Here is a 22383-nt window from a genome sequence, read left to right on the forward strand (position 1 = left end):
TTTGAGCACCTCCCTGACTGGGGGGGGGGGGGGGGGGGGGAGGGGCCGATTGCCTCGAAATTTGGCACGCGTCTTGAGAAATTGCGCAAAGCAAGAAACCTCACTATTATTTTGCTGAAAATTGCTTATTTTATCAATTATGCTAATTTATGCAATTGCATAAAGGAAGAGACCTCACTATAATTTTGCTGAAATTTACTTATTTTATCAATTATGCTAATTTATGCAAATCAAATTCATGAATAATGATTTTTATTAACAATTACATAAATAAAGCTTTTACAGAGTTGATTTCGTGGCAAAAAGTTTCTAAAAAGCCTATCGGGCATTATCACATAAAAAAATTGTCCATGTCTATTTCAATTCTTATGTATTTCATTGTTTTATGAATTTCTTTTGTATTCTATTGTTTTTAATTCTTAATCTTATGTATTGTATTGTTTTAGGACTTCTGATACTTGAGGTTGTTACGTATCAATATTTTGCTTGAATAAATGATAACTAAACTCTAAAGAGTAAAATTATGCTGATTTATAGACCAAACTAGAAACTTCACTTTGCCATTCATTTTGTACACAAAATGACAAATTTCTCAATTTTCAGCTTGACCTTAAGGAATACAATCCGATTTAATTTTGTAGTAACTTGCTCAGGGGTCATAGGTCACAGAAGTCAACTCATAGAATGAATTTCCAGGTGTTGGCTTTTTTAAAGTTAAAATCTCTCTAACCACCTACATGTAGACATATAAACATAATAGGTAGATGATCTGATTACATTATGGACTAATTACATGTAGGTCAAATGTATAACCATAGAAAGACGATTCGATTTTTAGAATACAAAGAAAAGAACGGGATGGGTGGGGGTAAAGAAAAATCATTTGACAGTGATCATTTTGTTTGACCCACAATTATGTTTTATCAACCTATGAAATAATAAAATATTGAAGCGTTTAAAGTAATTATTCAAGTTTTAATCAGTGGGATACTATTGATTGAATGTAGTTAATACCTGGAAATGAACTTTTGGACCACTTACCTTAGACTGCGATCCAAATGACATCATGATCACTATAGTAGCTTGCAGTTTGCCATGTGGTGCAGGGTGTGTTGGAGTATACATGATCCAGCAGTGATCCACTGACATGTGTTGGCTTGGTGATACATTGCTGAAATCCATAGTGTTGCAGTTCATGCTGGACTGCCATTGAATGCTGATCTTTTAGCAGGTTAAGATTGAAGTCTCCAACAATTATGGCCGGTATTTCTGTTGCTCCTACTGACCTCAGGAGTAGGCTAAATCTGTCACTAAATTCTACCAATGAAGATTTGGGATTTCTATAGACGGTCACCAAATGAAATGGTGAGCTATTGACTGGATGTAGGATGATGCTCTGAATTTCCATCCCAGGTTTGTCTCGTGATGAATCCAAGGTCTGATACCTTACAGATGAGCTGATATACATGCACAGACCACCACCCTTCTCTGTGTTGGATCTATCTCTGCGTAATTGGTGATAGCTTGGCAAATTGTACGTGGAAGCAGTGTGATGTGATTGAAGCCAGGTTTCTGTAAGACACACAGCAGTACATTTGTCAAGGAATGGAAGTCCCTTGAGATCATCGTAATGAGCAGGTAACGATCTTATATTGTGCACAGCAATGACTTGTGTTTGGCAAGGATCCTTGAGTGCAGTCTCAATTTCATCATGGAAGAATTGAAATGACATTTCATTGCTCATTCTCATCAACTCTTTGGTCACAGCTCTGCTTGCTTTAATCTTACTTGGTGTGAGCTGCAAAAGATGAAGACCTGACATCTTTGGTACTCTACTCAAAGCAACGTAGCATTGTCCATCATTGAACTTCCCTTCCATAGATACTACTATATCCTTGACAGTGAGTCCTTGCACCTTGTGTATAGTGGTGGCCCATGATAGTCGAAGAGGAAATTGTTGCCTTTTTATTTCTAGTCCGGGATTACGTGCTGAAATTGAAAATTTTGCTTCTATGACACCAATAGGGACTGCAGTAGGGTGTTGAGCCTTATTCATAGAAGTCTTTTCTCCAGCCATTGCCCCAACTCTTGGATTGTCAAACTGGACTAAGACTTCCTTAGGACTGGTAACTGAGGGATTGAATTCATTGAAGCTGACAATTGTTCCTAATGCACCATTTACAAGACCATCGTTCACATCAATATTCCTAATGAGCATTACTCTTGCCCCTATCTTCAATTCTAGGACAGCTGGCAATCCACCAGTGAAACGTGAGTCTTTGTTCATTTCATGACCTTTCAGGGTATTAGGTTTCCTATCTATAGCAACACATTTCCTAATTCTTCCTTTCAGGTGTGCAAGTTTGTCCTCATTGTATGCATCAACCTTTGCGTTCGTTGAGTACACATGCAGTGCATCTGACAAATCAATTTTGTCTTCTGACGAGATACAGCATTGCTGCAAATTTGCTACATCGTCTTCTGTGTGGACACCTTCTCTTATTCTGTTCAGAAGTTCTGCAAATTCTTTATCATCTTTTTGTCTCATGATTTCTGTGAGCTCTGCTATCATGAAATTGTCCTGCCATAGAGATCCTGCCAATCTAGCGAACAGGTCTTTTACTTCTTGAAAGACAAATCGCTGACACACTGGGGCTAACTGGTACAAATCTCCGAAGGCCAAGACTGTTATTCCACCAAAGATGATGTCTGTACCTTTTATTTCCCTTAGACGCTGATCTATTGTCATCAACATGTCACATCCTACCATTGATATCTCATCAATGATCAGGATTTCAAGATCTTGTAGTTTGCATCGAAGTGTGTTCCTTTTTTCATCACTCAACTTTTTGTATCCTTTAGTTTGGCCAAGAGGAAGGAGAAACAGTGAGTGCAAAGTACTTCCATGAATGTTGAATGCAGCAGTTCCTGTAGGTGCTGTCAACAGTACTCTGTGTGCATCAGGATTGGTTCCTTCCCTCTGCAAGGTACGTAGAGCCATTTGGTGAATTGCTAAAATCAGATGAGATTTTCCTGTTCCTGCTCCTCCAGTTACAAAGAGGTGTATGGCTTTGGCTTTGCAGGTTGTCTTGCCACTTTTCATGATATCAGTGCACCAGTTTTGCATGTAGTCAAACACTTTGCGCTGTTCCTGGTTGAGAGATTGAACTTTACTTCTATATATCTCATCAATAAGATATTCAGGTCGACATTCCACAGCCAAAGGTAGTGATGCACATATTTCAGATTCTTTTATGTCTGTGTCTGTGTGTTCAGAGCTCGGTTGAAGGAAGCTGTATTCAGGGTGTATTTGACACTGTTCTTCATTGACCTCCGCGTTTTCTTGTTGAGTTCCTGTATCTAGCGTGTCCCAGGCATGAACAGGAGGCCCCTCTTCTTCATGTCGTTCAAGAGCATTTTCAATGATTTCTGTGAACGATTCTAATGCTGATCTTTTTGACTCAATCTGATCTGATATCGTGTGATAATGATCAGCATAAGTCAGATGATTGTTCTTGAGGTCAGTTTCCTCATTTCGCCATGGTAGGTACAGCATCAGCATGTGGTGGCAATATCTCTCTTCTTCTTGATTTTCACTGAACTTGTGATACCTGACAATACAAGGCTTGTTACGCTTCTTCATGTAGCCTTTTTTGTCTGTTAATTTGATAGTTTGTTTCGAAGTCGATGATTCTTTGAGTTGATTCGGTTGGAAATCATTCTCAGTTTCCATGTCATCAGTTTTGTAGGAAGGGACGTACCATCTTGCAAACTCGGCTAGTGTCAATTGCTCTAATTCTGTTGGCCGATGCTCATACTTCTGTGAGAATGTTTGTGCATACACATCTTCACTATCTGCATCCATTCCTTGTAGAACACACTTTGGTTTCAAGAACACTACCCTGTTCTCTGGTAGATCAGTCTGGATGAACACTGTTTGAAATGTAGACCTATACAGTGGTAGACCTAAGACACGATAGACAGTTTCTTGTGCACTCACTTCACGAACGTTTAGAAAGCATGAAGCTATATGCTTCATTCTTTTCTTAATGTCTGCATCACGGAAGGCTTTACTGACTTCCCTCAGTGCTAGCCCCATTTCTCTTTCATCCTTTGTAATGTATGATACAATGTAATGGATACATGCATAAGGATTGCACACATACTGAATATCCATGTTTGCCTGCCAGGCTTTCAGGAGAGTTGGGTTGTATGTGTTTATGTTGGTTTCTTGAGGTGTTCTTGCATACATGATGGATTTTCCATTGGAATTGACACGTAATGCATCTAGATATTCATCTTCACTGGTGTTCACATCACTGAGTACATCTTGCACTGATAATCCCTCTTCAGTGGTTTCATCCAGTGCATTTTTCACTTTATTCATGGTCTCAGCAGATGCCTCTACTATTTGTTTTCTTATGTTAAGATCTTCTGTGCTTGGTGTGTCAGCTACAACTGTGACAGGAGCAATTGGACGTGGATACTGAAATCTACAATTCTTGCCTGTCTTCCTGCATGAGGCTGAATGAGAGTGTCGCTGTAGAGTTGAAACAAGGCTGTGCATTAGTTCATCATCTTCTGATGGAGGAAGCTGACAAGTAACATACTTATCTATGAATCTGGAAATATTTTCCTCAGTATCTTCATGACTTGGTGCATTTTCTACCCACAGAACACAATGGGCATGAGGTGATCCGCGACCTTGGAATTCTATCCTTATCATGTGATTGGTCACCTTCCCTAGTGGCTGCAAGTCAGAAAGAATCACATCTCTGAAGAAGCATTGTAGTCTGTGATCAAAGTGTCTTGCAGCAGTTACTGGATTTGAAGCCAACAACTTGCACTTTTCTTCCCATGTCATTTTAGAAATGTCCTCATCTGTGAGAGTCCGTCCCTGCTGAAGTGCAATCACCTGAAGTGTATCTGTCCATCTAAGATCAGCTGCTGATAGTGTGAGGAACCACGTGAACATTCCAAGTTGTTTGACAGCAGCTAGTATTTTGTACATAACTCCTTGCCAGTAAGGTGGTGATCCACGCACTGTCTGTAGCATGTTATAGGCTTTGTCTCTGAAAATGATGCGATTGAGCTTCTCACTATCATTTACTATGCCAGCTGTCACATGTTCAGAATCATCCCTGCTCAGTCGCACCTTTCGTAATGCAATAGAAATGTTGTCCATGACCTGTTTGTACTCGGTGACAAACTGTGCGAAAAACAGGTATTCAATGTTTTGTGCAAATCTAGCATCTTTATTCAAAAGTCTGGCATTGAAGTACTTCTTTGGAGAGAGCTTGATGGTTCTGTCAACAGTGAAACCAAATTCACCAGTTGGAAACAAGGTTGGAAAGGCCTGCTCTTCACAATGTTCATCCATCATTATTGAAATAGGTTTCTTCCCCTCACCTGGAGCAATACTGAATATGCCATCAGAATTCATGGCCGGGTCTGTAGGCTGGATACATGTATCAAAGTTGACACCACGTAGTTGATCTCTTGGATCTTCATCTTCTGCCTCGGTCTGTTCACTGTCTCGTTTATCACATTCATTGGACTGGTAAATAGGATTATCCCCATCATTTTCATCATCAATGTCCATTGTAGAAGTTGACAGTACTGGTAGTTCATCAGCAAAGTGACTGCTATCTACCCCAGCAGGAACATCATTGGTAGATCTCTCTTTCTCTTCAAGTACTAGTTCCTTCCACATTTCTTCATCTTCCTCCATGCATTGCTTCTCCCACTCTACATTTTCTTGACTGTCTTTGTAGAATTTGTTTATCTGCTTTAGCATCTCTAGAGCACTCAGTACCACATTAGGTCTGATGTTTTCATAGGTTACATGACTTTTATACTGGATTTTCCTTTTCAACTTTAGGGGGATGATTCCAGCCTGTGAAGGAGTGCGAGGTAGACTTCTGCAAACTACTTCTGCTGTGACAGGTACATTCACGACAGCACCTTTTATCCCGCTTTGTTTTCCTTTTGGAAGTGCCAGTATTTTCATGAAGGGATATCTCTGTGCAAGAAGTCTAGATTCTAAGCTTGTCAGTTCTTTTAGGTCTTCTGGAATATCATGAACCCCCAGTTTATTTGATACACACTGAGGAGGCATTTTCTCTTTCTTTAAATATGTATTACAGGTTTTACATATCCATTCTATTCCACCAAAACTCTTGAAGTTGCTTGTGCATTTGTCAAGGAAAGATTCATTAGTTGGAAATGCACTTTTTCGGAAACAGAACACTGAATTTCTGTATAGTTGACGATGACAACATGTGCACACGTGTGCTGAAGCTTCATTTTTATGTTGCCAAAAAGTAGAAATCACCTTGTCGGTGTCAGACGAATGACGCATTCTTTTCTTCCGAGTAACATCTTCTTCTTGTAGTTTTCTCTTCTCACCTGTTTGCAAACCTTTGCGAACAGAACTTTTCCTCAGTCTGTCTTTTTCGTTTTCATATACCTTTGTGCTATTAGTTTGCTTGTGACGTAAAGATGCTAATCGCTTTCTTTCCTTTTCTGCTTCTATTCTCTTTACATCATCAGGTTTTCTTGATCTGGAAGAAGCTTTTCTTTCCTTGTCCTTTTCTGCATCTCTTTCTTTAACATCATCAGGTTTTCTTGTTCTACAAGAAGTTTTTCTTTCCTTGTCCTTTTGTTTTTCATTAACCTTTGTGCTATCAGTTTGCTTGTGACGTAAAGATGCTAATCGCTTTCTTTCCTTTTCTGCTTCTATTCTCTTTACATCATCAGGTTTTCTTGTTCTAGAAGAAGTTTTTCTTTCCTTGTCCTTTTGTTTTTCATCAACCTTTGTGCTATCAGTTTGCTTGTGACGTAAAGATGCTAATCGCTTTCTTTCCTTTTCTGCTTCTATTCTCTTTACATCATCAGGTTTTCTTGATCTGGAAGAAGCTTTTCTTTCCTTGTCCTTTTCTGCATCTCTTTCTTTAACATCATCAGGTTTTCTTGTTCTAGAAGAAGTTTTTCTTTCCTTGTCCTTTTGTTTTTCATCAACCTTTGTGCTATCAGTTTGCTTGTGACGTAAAGATGCTAATCGCTTTCTTTCCTTTTCTGCTTCTATTCTCTTTACATCATCAGGTTTTCTTGATCTGGAAGAAGCTTTTCTTTCCTTGTCCTTTTCTGCATCTCTTTCTTTAACATCATCAGGTTTTCTTGATCTGGAAGAAACTTTTCTTTCCTTGTCCTTTTCTGCATCTCTTTCTTTAACATCATCAGGTTTTCTTGATCTGGAAGAAGCTTTTCTTTCCTTGTCCTTTTCTGCATCTTTTTCTTTAACATAATCAGGTTTTCTTGTTCTAGAAGAAGTTTTTCTTTCCTTGTCCTTTTGTTTTTCATCAACCTTTGTGCTATCAGTTTGCTTGTGACGTAAAGATGCTAATCGCTTTCTTTCCTTTTCTGCTTCTATTCTCTTTACATCATCAGGTTTTTTTGATCTGGAAGAAGCTTTTCTTTCCTTGTCCTTTTCTGCATCTCTTTCTTTAACATCATCAGGTTTTCTTGATCTAGAAGAAGCTTTTCTTTCCTTGTCCTTTTCTGCATCTTTTTCCTTAACATCATCAGGTTTTCGTGATCGAGAATTTTTTTTTCTTTCCTTGTCCTTTTCTGCATATTTTCTCCTAACATTATCGGGTTTTCTTGATCGATATAAAGCTTTTCTCATTTTCTCCTTTTGTTTTTCTTGTGATTTTAAAGGAGTGGTTTGGTCAGCGGATTCCTTTCTACACTTCTCTGCTAGTACATGTATGTCATGCTTCCCATTTGTTTCTTTCATAGATGCATGTGCTTTCTGCTTATCTGCTTGATCACGGAAATATGTATGCATAGCATTGTTATTGGGGTAAGGTATTGATCTGTCTTGTTTGTGTATAGGGGACAGTGTTACTGGTGTCACTTCAAATTGGTCAGTAGGTATATGAAGAGATTGTGCCAGGTTGTGGATGTGCTTTACTACCTCCTCTATTCTGGTGAATGACATAAGAATTGCATAGCCATCTGTAGTACTAAGTCCTCTGTCATCTCGACTGTGGCTGTCAAAGAAGAAATACCTATCATTACAAGACATCAATCCAGTTGTATAGCTTGGGGTTGTAGAGCCAATTGTAATAAACAGTGAAGGGTGTAGCGTAGAACCTTGTACAATAGCATCTAATAGGGAATATTGTCCATTCTCTGGATTTGTCTCTCTTTCAGTAAGGATCCCTGCTAGTACATTTCCTTTCAATAATTCATAGGTGTTCTTATTAGTTTCCTGATACTCTGGCAACTCGTCTATCATGAAATATCTTTCTGATGTACTTTGGCATTGTTGAAGGGTGTTGTAAATTCTTGCTCCAGTATGAAGAACTTTGTTCAAGATGTCGGTTGTCCAGTTTGAAAGAATGTTTTCTTGTGCAGTTGTGAAGAACTGCAGTACATTGCATGTACATTGCATCCCTGCTGCTGTACCAAAGATCCCATCTCCTTGATGATAGTCTGCAATGGCTACCAGTGATTGGGTTGAACATACTGAGGTACTTGAACGTGCACATTGCATTCGACCTCTGGCCAATGTACCTCTCTGCTTTGCACTCTGCTTTTTCACTTTCATCTTCATTCATATATTGGGACATCATTGTAGACAAGTGTGCCTGGATTGGAGAATATGTTATTATATTATTCTGACAGTTATATTGTTTTCTAGTTTGATGGTCTACAAGATTCCACACCAAAACATTTCAAAAGGGAATACATAAAGATAATCTTGTCAAAATATATCACTCCCTCTACTACATGTACCTAGAGGATGCCATTTTCTTGAGAATGTGATGTACCAGATGGACTCCTATTCCACTATTTCAAAACAGATCAATCATAAATTTTCTTTTTCAAAGCCTATTCTATCTTCTTTCTAATACATTATTTTTTTTTACAATTAGGATCTTATGTTATTGAAGAGTAACAAATTACTCAAATATTGAAATATGTTTGTTGCAAAAAAAAATCCCATCAGAACATTTACATGTATTAAGTCCGTCTCATGACATATTGTCAACAACAACAACAAAATAAAACAAATTGCAGCCTCCATGTATTGCTTTGAAACCATACATACATGTATTGACCAGATGATCTTGATTTATTCCTCTTTCGAATAGTTCTGAGTGAAATATTGCAGACCACACAACCATGTAACATCTACAATGTATGAGACTAAAGTACATTTTTTTTTAATTTGAGATGGTTTCCCTTTAACATGCTATTTCAATTAAATGTTGAGCTGCGTCATTTGGGCTATGTAACTGGGTAAGCTAGAAAACTTTTCCCAATATTATTTCAAGAACCACTGAGAAATTCCTTCATGATCTTGTTTCGTCTTATGGAGACTACTGTAATACATGTAGCTTATTCTACATGTGTATAATATGCCTGATTCCAAGCTTAAAATACATGTACTTTAAGAAATTATTTCATTTCAATGCTGAAAACTTTTTTGTTTGTTGTGTAACAAAATAATTTGCTCCCAATAAATGGTCATTCTCTGACATTCAATTCCATTTTCATTACAGTTGTCAAATTGAAATTAATGATGATTCAATAATTCTTATGTGATACAAAAAGGGATTTTGTCATCTATTCAAGGGTCCTACATGTACATAATAATCACTTACATATGCCATATAGGTTGTTATGATGTCAACAGTTTCCATGATCCGCATGCATGTTCTCTTTTCTCATCTGTTCAGAAACTAAAAAGAAAGGGAACAGAGAAATGGTTAACAAAAAGTTTCATATGGCCTGCAATGTATGTAATACACTGCTTACATACCATAGCACAGACCGTACCACATGAATAGCTTGATAATGATTTCAGTCACCATGAATTGTGCTAAATAGATGAAGATATTCTTTCTGCTTGGCTCTATTTTTTTTTTTTTTCATTTAGAGATATAAAAAGTGTTGTGGGAAAGTTATTTAGGAAATCAGAATTTTAGCACAATTGTGTGTAAATTGACATTTATCAAAACTATTCATATGATTGATAATCTTTTTAGCCATTTTGCTTTCAAATTTTTAAGTGCATATATTTATTTCACAATTTTTATTATTTGAAGTACAATGTATATGCACATTGTAAATAAAATAAAGCCTGTTACTGACAGATGAGTACTCTTAATGCTAACATTTTACTTGATAAGTACAATGTTTGCCATGATATGTTTTGAGTGATATCATTTTCCAAGAGTATCCATATCTTAGATTAGATGGTCTTTCAGCCATATTGCTTTCACCCTTTTCTCTGCACAAATGCATTGCTTATAATATTTTTAAAACCAAATAATTAAATATTTCAATTTTGATTCACAAGTAGACGTGATTTTACTCGGTTATGCATTTGTTTAATTAAGCAGATCACATCTTTATGATGATAGTGAGAGCAATATGTTACCGGCACCACGACAGGGACGTAGACCATGATATCAAAGCATGTGCAATTTTTTACTGCCTTTACAATTTATAAATTTGTAGGCCTTTTAAAGTAATATATTGAACATACTTTGATTGGTGCCATGTTTTTCTTTTCTCTCTCTTTATTGGATTCATGTCAAAACAAAGATTACAAAGATAACTTACATGTAACTTGCTTAAGGCATATTCTTACATCTACTTTCTTCTTCCTCGGTTTGGCAAATTCTTTATCTCTTCAAATAGCATTAAGATTTAATTTCTCAATATTTTCCTCTCTAAATACAGTAACATATTATGATTTGTTACAAATGTAGCTTTTATACCGCCACATAACCACCAGAAGAAGTTGTCACCAGATTATCCTTCGATGGATTTTCGTCAAACCTTCACTCATACATTTTTCTCATTCTTCTGCTTTTATTATTAAAACCAACATAATTTCAGGGTGGACTTCCCCTTTAACTCATCTTCAGCCTTTTTGCAGTGATTTCTTCTGATTTTCAATCTCTTTTAACACTTTTTGGATAATCAGAATATTTGGTCACAATTCTCTCACGGTTTTGTCTGTAGTTTTGATTTTATCATTGCTTCCGCAAAGCCATGGATTCGCTTTATGCCATTACCAACACTATGGTAGCCTTCACTCATACTAGTGCAAATTCCTATGATGCACAGTGTTGCACTTTTATTAGATTGAAGCCAGGTTTCTATAAGACACACAGCAGTATATTTGTCCTGAAATTGAAGTATCTTTAGATCATGTAATGTGTAGGTAACGATCTAATATTGTGAACAAGCAATGAGTTATGTTTGGCAGTCCTCATTTCATGATGGAAGAGCTAAAATGAAATTTTATTTCTCATTTCTCATCAATTCTTTGTTTACTGCTTTGCTTGCTGACAAACCTGACATCTTTGGCACTCTACTCAGATGAACATAGCATTGTCCATCATTGATTGACTTTCCATCCTAATACTATACCTTTGACATATTTGACAGCGAGTCCTTGCACGTTGTGTATTGCAGTGCTTGAAAGTGGTAGAGATATTAAGATGGCTTTCGTATATCATTACCCCCTCCCCACTCCCCCATGGAAAAAAAGGGATGGTACGATTTCACTTACATTTTCATGTGGAAAAAATGGTTCACTCTTTTTACACATGTAGGCATAATACAAGCATCTAAAGACTGCAAAAATTGATGATTAGAAGCAGTACTATACATGTATAAGTGTAAAACAATTTAAAGTTTACTCAATAATTTTCTCTTCTCATTTTGTTCGTTTGGTTTCTTATTAAGTTACTTTTTGTGTATTCACTTTGTTATAAATAATTTGAAGCTTATGTTCTATTTCTAAACATTTTTTTGAACAATAGATAAAACAATACATGCAAGTTCAAAGAGCTGATAGAAAACAATTAACATCAAACATACAGTAGTAACACTTTATTTACATGAAATCTAACAATTGAAAAGCAAACACAATGGGCTTTTCACCCATTCAATATACCAGGCACCTTGCGGTAACTTGGTCCTAGGACTAAAAGATAAACATACATTCTCAGCCCTACTTGACACAAGCCAGGGTTGTCTTCCCCAAAGGGAGCCTGATCGGCTAGAACAACAGCTTCTAACCTCCCCTTGTATTCAGCTTAATTAATCTACTAATGTACATGTATGACAGTTAGAAAGAATATATGAAATCTTCTTTTACCCATACAATGTTTGTGTTGAATATTAAAACCAATCAAGAAAAAAAAATAAAGATTACAGTATACATGTAAGATATACATCAACCAGTAATATTGTATATCCTTCTCCTTAAAACATAGTATGAGCATGTTCAACATGGAGAATGTGGAGCACTGCAAGGCTTTCTTTTTAATGTTCTTTTCATTTCTAAAGTTCTCCTGTATCCATCTTTGGCATGGCTTTGGCTTTGGCTTCTACCTCTTTGTCATCTTCCGTGTCTGGAAACAAGGTCTGTGAAGTTGCTGCAGATTCTGTGTGAGTGTTTGACTCTCTGTCATTGTCATCATCGTCTGTGTCTTCATATAATGCTGACAAACTAAGCTGAGAAGACTGTAACTCATCTTCAACCTTCTTCAATGATTTGTTCTGATTTTCGATCTCTTTTGCCATGCTCCAATTCTTCTTCGATAATTCACAATTTCTTTTACGCAAGTCTCTGATGGTTTGATCTGTAGTTGTGATTTTATCATCTATTGCTTCTGCAAAACCATGAATTCGCTTTATGCCATCAGCAACATTATAGCGACCTCCACTCATTCTAGTACACATTCCTATAATGCATAGTGTTGCGCTTTGAATTTCCTTCAAGGTATCCATGGCTGGTACTTTGTCCTGTGAAATAACAACAGAACGTTATGTAAATTTAAGATGAGACATTCTAATACTGTTTTTTTTTTAAATTCTTATTACGATTTTAAAAAAATTCAATTTTTAGGCCAGTCTGGAAGGCTTCTTCTTTTTGTTTGTATGTAAAATATCTACGGTTTGATACTCACAATTTAAGTGGTAAAAAGGACAGCAGATCAGAAGGACTGTCAATTTGTATCCATCAGTTTCTTGAGAAACAAGCTGTTGGCTGTTAAAAAACAAAGAAAGCTAAATCAGACTGACATGCATTTATCATTTCATATCAATCTGAAAAAGTGGTGATTGCATTGAAATGGGAGTACTGCTTTGATTTGACTCATTGTAATTGAGCACCGTACATGTACATCCATTTTATCTCTCTCTTTTTTTTCTTTCTTTTTTTGTCCATAATTTCAAGCTACATGTACATGTACTGATTAGCTTTGTTGTATTATCTCATTATAATTCATTGACCTGATCTTTTTACGAAAGAGTATTTCTACTTTCATTTGGTACCCCAAATTGCTTTCGTTCTGAAGTTGCAAAACACCACTTTTTCATAACTAGAGCATATTACTGACAGATGAGTACTCTTAGTGGTAACATTTTACTTGATAAGTACAATGTTTGCCATGATATGTTTTGAGTAATATCATTTTCGAAAAGTATCCATATCTTAGATTACATGTAGATGGTCTTTCAGCCATATTGCTTTCACCCTTTAGTCTCTGCACAAATGCATTGCTTATAATATTGTTAAAACCAAATAATTAAATATTTCAATTTTGATTCACAAGTAGACGTGATTTTACTCGGTTATGCATTTGTTTAATTAAGCAGATCACATCGTTATGATGATAGTGAGAGCAATATGTTACCGGCACCACGACAGGGACGTAGACCATTGTATCAAAGCATGTGCAATTTTTTATTGCCTTCACAACATACAAATTTGTAGGCCTTTTAAAGTTATATTGAACATGCTTTGATTGGTGCCATGGTTTTTTTTCCCTCTCTTTTTGTTTTATTTATATCAGAACAAAGATTACAACAATGCCTTCAATACATTAACCTTACATATCATAAATAGCATTTTTTTTCTTCTTCCTGGCTTTTGCAAGTTTTATATTATTCAAAAAAGCATTAAGTTTTAAAGATGTAATGTCAGTGTAGTTTCCTCTCTGTAAAACGAAGAGTATTACTATTATAATACACTACATATGATATGTTATCATTTATTTGTCACTATCGGTAACACCCACTAAACCAGAAAAAACTTGCCAATAGGTTAGTTAACATCAAAGCTGGGTTATATAGTTTTGGTAAGATTCAATAATATCAATTATATTGGTCTCTTATGAAATACTCAAACTCTAAAAAAGCAAAGTGACCGTTACGACAATTTTGTACACGCTGTATCTTTGTGAAAATTTGAATTTTACCGTTAGAGCAGAGTTAGCGCCCTCTATTGGCAGTGATATTATTTTCCTCAAAGTAGGCCACCCGAATAATTATTTCATAGATTTAGCTAATTGATATCAAAAAGCTGTACAAACATATTACCCTGAAATTTCTCCTCCCCATCCATGCCTGTGAAGTTCTTTTATATCAGAAAGAAAATATTGCTAATTTTCTTGAACCCTGACTTTTGATATACATTAAAGACACTATTATCGTAATATCATGCCTATTTGTAATGATTTTTAAATCTCATTTTCAAGCGATATGTGTTTTATTATATAATCTTTCATTCTTTCTTACCATAAATTAAAACTTTGAGTTTATATTTTGAGATTTACCAAAACTATACCCCAGCGTTAAACAAATGAAAAATTTTAAATTTCAGAGAAATACATTATAAGATAAATGACGATTAATACATAGCTGTTGCTAACCTTATACTAAACTCTGACATTTATTCTGCATCCAACACCCTGGTAAATTATCATCAACCTGTAACATTGCCTCATCTCTTTTAAAACATCAATAATATATATAGAGAACTTTGTACAAAATACCCAGCGTTAAACAAATGAAAAATTTTAAATTTCAGAGAAATACACTATAAGATAAATGACGGTTAATACATAGCTGTTGCTAACCTTATACTAAACTCTGACATTTATTCTGCATCCAACACCCTGGTAAATTATCATCAACCTGTAACATTGCCTCATCTCTTTTAAAACATCAATAATATATATAGAGAACTTTGTACAAAATGTTATACAAAAGCCACTTATTTCAGATCATATTTTTATTTTGCTTGATTTCAAAGACTACTGTGACAATATTGCATTATGAGCTCTTTTGTTACGCAACTGGCAGAGAGTAAAATCTAAAAATGTTTTCTTATTAATCATTGCATCAAAATATGTCAGTTTTAGTGGGATAAAATCTTGCTTAAATGTTTCGTAAAATAAAGAATTGCAAAAATTTTCATAGATATTTCACCAATCTACATGTATAATGTACATGTATGAAAAATCTTTTTAAAAATATGAAGTTTTCTTTAACCTGTGTAATTTTTCTGTTGAGTAGTAAAAAGGACGAGGAAAACAAAACGATATACATGCTCCGGTAATATTATATTTCCTTCTCCTTTAACATACTTATATAGATGCTTTCAACATAGAAAATTTGGAGTGCTTGCAAGGCCTAAATAGATTTTACTATCTTTTTAGTTGCTTCAACATTCTCATAACATAATTCATCAATGCCATTTTTTTCTATTTTGTTTTCTCTAGTTAATGATTTAAATACGATTGCAGAGAACAACTTACATGTACTAAAAATAGAAAACAGAATACCATGCGCTTTTCCCTCATTCTATATACATGTACCAGGCACTTTGTGACAACTTTGTCCAAATATGAACATAAATTGTCAGCCCTATTCGACACAAAGCAGGGTTAAAAGCCTAAAACAGACTAAACCAACATCCCCTTGTATTTGTAATTTGAATACTTTCCCCCAGCTATATCACTTCCCATAAAAGGAAATTAGATGATATCAATATATTCTCTTGACCTCCTGGTACATTGTACATGTACATAATGACACAGAGTTAAAACAATTGTTAAGGATGATACATTGTACATTATACATTGTATGTTATCCATCGCTTGTATATACCGGTAGACAGAATTAAACCACCAGAAAATTTCCAATAAGTTTCACACTGATTATTATTCTCCCAAAGAGAAGTGTGTTAATTTTAGAGATTGAGTAACTTTGTAACTCTTGATTTAAAGATATTGGCTAATATCTTTAGAATTTCAAAAAAGCTCATTTTACTAAAAACTTCAAAATGGTATAAACATATGAGTTATACTTCAAAAATACCAATCTGAATGTCTCATATTATAATATATATGGGAAATACTTTTAAATAGTGAAAATCTGACACAATGTTTGTAAACGATATAAATCTTTTTTTAACGGTCGATTCTTGCAACGGCCGTTTCAATTTCCTTGTTAGAATTTTTAAAAAATCTAATTTTGTTACTTGAAAATGGTATTAACATACATGAGTTGTAGATTAGAAAGACCAATCTCAATGTCTCAAATCGTAATATCTATGGGAAGTATTTGTAAATATGGAAAATCTGAACCAATGCTTTAAAACGATATATAACAATATCTAATGATCGATTCTTACAGGTAATCTACTGCAGTGGGACAGGTGACAAAAATTATTGTGAGCTTTCACATTAATATGCTATTAGGGAAGAATATTATAATAAAAAGGTCCACTGTCAATGATTGCTCTTCAATTGCCCTCATAGTCATAATATGACAATAAGCAGCTGAATGTGCAGGCTGCACAGTTGTATGTAGTCCCATACATGCATTTCTGTGTGCAGTGCATGTGACTCTCATCATAATTATGTTAATTTCTTATCATTTTGGTGATTCCAAAACCTTATAGCATACAACAATTGTTAGGTAAAGTGTGATCAACCTTTCCCAATTACTCTGAGACAGTTTCTTCCACAATTCAAATATCACGACGACAACCGTAATTTCCCTTTAATATAACGACGAGAATCAATACTCAGAATCTCTGTTTTGACCTATCTAAAGTGTTTCATTCAAAAATTTTGTTGGTTTCAGGGTTTTTGAGTAAATATTAAGCTATCCATATACATATTTCTTCTGGACTTTGATTTTTTTTTTACAACTATATGCCTACAATGTTATGTTATGTCTTTAATTAAAAAAATTTATTACTATACAATCATTTTCTTTTTTTTTTTTACTTCTGTGGCTTCATCTGCTTCATCTCTGCCCTCAACTCCTTTACCTCATTTGACAGATATTTTAGTTTCATCTCAATATGTTCTGTTAGTTGAACAATTCTCTCGGCCTTAACATTGATTTGCTCAATTGCTCCCACATCTAGGATCTTGTCAACTTCCATTGTATAACAGTCTCCTCTGATGAGCATTGCTTTCAGGATAATTTCGGTAGTTTCCAAGATGGGGTCCATCTTGTCCTGAATATTAAAACAAATAATATTGTAAGAGATGGTAGAATAACTTATTTCAATATTTCCTAAGTACTATGTTAACAACTTTATTTAACCCCCCCCCCCCTCAAAAAAAGAAGAATTGATATCGACATGTTATCTGAATTTCAGTTAAAATATATGTTTTTATGGTACTCTTCCTGGTAAATAAATTCAACAGCAAACTAAATCCCTCTAAATCAAAAGGGCATAACTTTTTAACCATTTTTTGTTGTTGAAAATATAAGTCTTCCCAATCAGCAGCAGTTATTCTTTCACTCAATATAAAGCATCTTTGTCATGTGGGCCTTGTCCAAAGGCTATGCATGAGAGAGCACACATTTAAAGTCACAAGAGTTTTTTTTTTTTTTTTTTTTTTTGGGGGGGGGGTCATTTTCATGAATTCTGTTTCTGGGGCATATTCAATTGCTGTTGTTTATCATCCATTGTTAGACTCCCATCCTAACCCTTTTTTTTCATCAACCCTCCTAATTTTTTGCAAAATCCGTTCAGTGTGCTGAAATAATTAACATCAGATATTAAATGACGATTTTGCCTTTAATTTGTGCTCACTTGTGTGTGTGTTTACAACAATAGTGTTACCTTTTCTAAGCATCTTAGCACCAGACTAAATTGATATACACTGTAGACAAGTTTAGCTATTCAATGAACGACGAGACAAAACAGTCTTGAAATACAAATTAAAAATAGATTTAATAGATCCCATTCAAATATACATGTATACATGTATAAGACATTTTTACCTACATTGTAGTTAGAGGCGATGCTTATTTTTCAACAAATTCATGCAAACTGAGGCACTGGACTTCTGCTAAAGGATTAAAGCCCCTTATACAAATCACTCCATCTACTACATTCCTCTACCATTAAAATTTTTCAGAAATGACTTCTATGACCTTCACCTTTAAGCTAACTACTCGAAATTCTAGTCGGATCATCTTTCTATGGTGATTTGTACGCCGTGACGTAGCTATATCTACATGATTTGTACACATATCGAATATAAAGTTCATATATTAACCTTTACGAAATAGGGGTGTTTTCAGCTTTCAGGGGGGGGGGGGGGTGATCTGTGGGCCCCTCCTAAAGATGCGAGCCGATCATCACAAAATTCAGCACCCGCCTCGGAAATTATGCAAACGAAGAGATCTAATTTTCTTTTTTTAATTGCTTATTTCTTTAGTTAAATGTTACAATATTCCATAAAACTTCAAAAGAGTTAATGACAAATTGCCACTGTCCGTTTCATTTCTAAATCTAAATGTATTACATTGTTTTATGACTCCTGATACTTACAGTTATTAAAAGGGGTAAATTTCAGTTTTGAAAAGTGATAAATCAAGTCTAAAAAGTGGAATATTACTTATAGACCCAAGAGTTCAAGCAAAAAAGACATGAAGTGGCATTGCTGAAAGCACAACAATTTTTATTGCCCTACAAAACTTGTCTGGGGGGGGGGGGCCTCAAATACCCTTTTACAAATAAATAGATACTGCTGTGTATTTCATTTTATAATGCAATGTTTCTCAACAAACATTACAAAAAGCAAGACTTAAAGGGACTTGGTAACATTGTTGAGATGAATCAATGCTAGATGTACAATTAAAGGGCAAGTCCACTCCAAAAATAACTTACTTTCAATAGAAGCAGAAAAATCAGACAAACCAATCATAAAAAGTTTGAGCAAAATCGGATAACTAATAAGAAAGTTTTGAATTTTTAATGACATGACAAACTTTCAAAATCACTAGATAAATTGGCAACTCACTCATAAGTCTGTGACGTCATGTCCTCACTATCCACTAATTATTATCTTTATATTGATAATATAAATTTCCTTTTTCCCCCTAAGAATCTTATTTCTTCACTCCAGCATCCAAGTTGGATTAATAGCAATATTTTTGTGTGAGGATGCACTAATAAAGACTATTTTTTTTCTAGTTAAATCATGAAAAATTTGACTTTTGATAAACCATTTAAATAAAAATCAATAACAAAAGTAGTATTAATTATTCAAAGTTCATAAAAGATTGTGTGAAATGTCATGCACGCAATATGATATAAATCATATAACATGGGGAAATCAAGTTTTGGGGGATAAAAAGGGAAATTAATGAGATTAAACTACATAAAGCAATTAATAAATAGTGAGGACATGACTTCACAAACTGATAACCGAATTGGCAATTTGTGTAGTGATTTCCATTGTTCCATAGTTTTACATACTTTTTCAAAAATTCATAACTTTCTTATTAGTTATCTGATTTTGCTCAAACTTTTTTCGATGGTTTGTCACATTTTACTCCTATATTAAAAGTCAGTTATTTTTGGAAGGACTTGTACTTTAAAGATAATCTGAAAGTTTGAGTAAAAACAGGACATTATTAATGATACAAATTGATTTTTTTTTCCAGGATATTTTGCATGTTAGAGGGTTAGTACAGTAGAATATAATAAATAACATTTCATACAAAAATTACAGTTTTTTCATCAACCTTCAACAATGCTACCTAGTCACTTTAAAGAAAAGGTCGAGTTCTGGGGAGAGGTGAAAATTAATTTGTTAGCATTGTCATTGTAAATGCAAATCTAAAAGAACATCAGAGAAAAAAATCTTCCCTGAAAAGCATGGCTCTTCAAATGCCTTAATATTCTAAATATGACAAGTTGAGCAACTTTAAGATGAGGCCAGATTTTTATGCCACATGTTTGTGTAGTCCCATATACATCTTTCTGTGTACAGTGCTTGTTACGTTACCAAGACTGGGCCAAATTTCTAATCATTTTGATGACTCCAGAGCCTAGCAGTCCACACCAATCTTTAATATATGCTACATGATCAACTTTTTATGATAGATTCAACACTGTTTCTTTCACAATGCAATCGCATGACCAGAACTCAACTTTATCTTTAATAAGAGCAGTTAATTAGTTTTTCCATGCAGCTTTACAGTCCATTGCTCTCTGATTTATAGAATGTTTTTTTAACTCGAGGCTTGCAAAAGGAATATCTACTACTTCTAACTATTTGGGGGGACTTGCCCCCTAGACAGTTTATATTACTTTTCAAACAATTTAACAAGCTTAGAATAGCCCTAGTTCGTAGGATTCATTTGTTTCAGATTATTTGTATGATTAAGTTTATTTGTACAAATGTTTTATTAGACTTATGTGTGTTGCACAAGCTCATTGCATCTGGCATGGGTTCTCTGGGCACGGGTGACTCACCAGTCAATAGAATTCTTTTCACTTTTCATTTTCAATGGCTAAAAAAGTTTTTCATCGATTCCATTCACATTGAAACAAAAACTATATATGCTTGTTGTTGTTTTTCTTCACAATTCACACTAAATTTGAATACTAGTTCAGGGGAAAGTTATAGTAAAAAAAAAAAGTAAAATAAATGTGTACACCTTATAGAAGTCTTGAACCAGTCAGAATAGATACAACTGTATGACACCATGTACCTATAAGAGGCAAGTGAATGTATAGTAGCCGTTTATATCTAGTGTTGGCCAACTGTAGATCACTATAGATATTTCAGATTTCCATGGTATTTGGCAATAATAACAGTTGATCAGATTCAAAGTCAGTTTTCGATTTATAAGCACACTAGTTCTCTAATTTGTTTAGAGATTGATAAACTTGATATATCATTTAGTGTGAGTAAATATAAATAAATCAAACCATACCAACCAATGACTTTAGTAGTTTATGCTTGTTGGCTATCAATTTCAATGTGAATAGGATCCATGAAATGCTTCTTGAGATATTGAAATGAAAAAAATGCAAAGAGATCTATTTAACTCCTGGTACATGCTGTATGCAATGAACTTAGATGCTTTCCCTATGTTAACCCTATGTTAATCCTAGTCCCTACCATATTGTTAGGTCCTGTCCTAGTGCCGTTCTGTAGGGAGCATTGGCGACTTACTTGTGTTGAGCCTATGCTCGGTCGCACCACCATACTCCTATACTAGGCACCGTGTCTTTTATTTCAATTGTGTATGACCGGAATTCTGTATTCGTACGCCCTATTAGGACTGTTGGACTTCAGCCACTTGCTTCGGCACGTACTAGCCCAGAATTCTTCGTACAGGTCATATTCACAGGACTATACTAACCAAGTGTGTTGGCTTCTCAGATGCTCGGATGCTAGGATGTTCTGTTGGCTTCTCAGATGCTCGGATGTTAAAATGTTTTGTTGGATTCTCAGATGCTTGGATGCTAAGATGTTCTGTTAGATTCTCTGATGCTAGGATGTTCTGATGTTGAACTCTCAAAAATTGATAACTGACTGTAAAATTAGCCTCTATATATACTAATTGGAAGGATCCTGGGCACTAAATATACTAATTAGAAGTTCGTCCATAACCAATCAAATTTCCAAGTGCCATAACGGACCAATAAACTTACACATGCAAATAAGGAACTTATCAGACATTTTATGTCTACCTTTGTTTGTGGATCCTAAGACAATAATGTATGGCCAATAAAATCTTAGATGCAAATGGGTAGCTCCAAAAGCAAAAACTCTTTAGCCAGTTAAATCATTTGTTTTTCCCTCCTCATATGCAAAGCATATGCAAAACATAAACTTATCAAAGAAGCTGAGGCTATTGGTTCTTTGTGGATCTTAAATAGCAAATCAGATCTATCATGCAAATAAAAGATCCCTCATATTTCCCTCCTAATATGCAAATCACCCTCCTAATATGCAAATCACAAGCCTATCAGACATGCGCAGATTTGGTTAACTTCTTCCTTGTCTGTGGATCCTGCAGCAAATCTGAAAGCCAATCAAACATCATATTCAAATAGATAGATCCTGGGACAAAACTCTTAGCCAATGAAATTTCTTTATTTTTCCCTCCTATATGCAAAGTATATGTAAATTAGACAGGCACAGGTGCTTCTTTGTCTGCACAAGATTCTGGTGCAAAGCTTTAGCCAATCAAAACTACAGCTCATACATCCCCTAGACATGTGCCCTGGGCATG

The 22383-nt window shown here is 35.0% G+C and overlaps 1 protein-coding gene and 1 pseudogene across 1 annotated transcript; both read right to left on the bottom strand.

The window, feature by feature from the left end:
* Window positions 1-1042: 1042 nt before the first annotated feature.
* Window positions 1043-7687, bottom strand: LOC105444942. The gene is made up of 2 exons (XM_030993645.1): window positions 7097-7687; window positions 1043-5896 (listed from the first exon to the last, which is right to left on the bottom strand). The coding sequence occupies exons 1-2, from the start codon at window positions 7685-7687 to the stop codon at window positions 1043-1045; spliced, it is 5445 nt and encodes a 1814-aa protein (XP_030849505.1).
* A 5196-nt stretch (window positions 7688-12883) lies between these two features.
* On the bottom strand, window positions 12884-21842 carry LOC115927578 (annotated as a pseudogene).
* Between the last annotated feature and the right edge of the window lie 541 nt (window positions 21843-22383).

The sequence above is a fragment of the Strongylocentrotus purpuratus genome, unplaced genomic scaffold (genome assembly GCF_000002235.5).
Source record: "Strongylocentrotus purpuratus isolate Spur 01 unplaced genomic scaffold, Spur_5.0 spur5_scaffold_20, whole genome shotgun sequence".
NCBI lineage: Eukaryota > Metazoa > Echinodermata > Echinoidea > Camarodonta > Strongylocentrotidae > Strongylocentrotus > Strongylocentrotus purpuratus.

Excerpts from the sequence above, each read along its gene's own strand:
- LOC105444942 (XM_030993645.1), bottom strand. The coding sequence starts at position 7,687 with ATGAGAAAAGCTTTATATCGATCAAGAAAACCCGATAATGTTAGGAGA. Across the intron at positions 5,897-7,096 it reads GATCAAGAAAACCTGATGAT|GCTGGAATCATCCCCCTAAA; the intron begins GTAAAGAGAATA and ends ACTCCTTCACAG.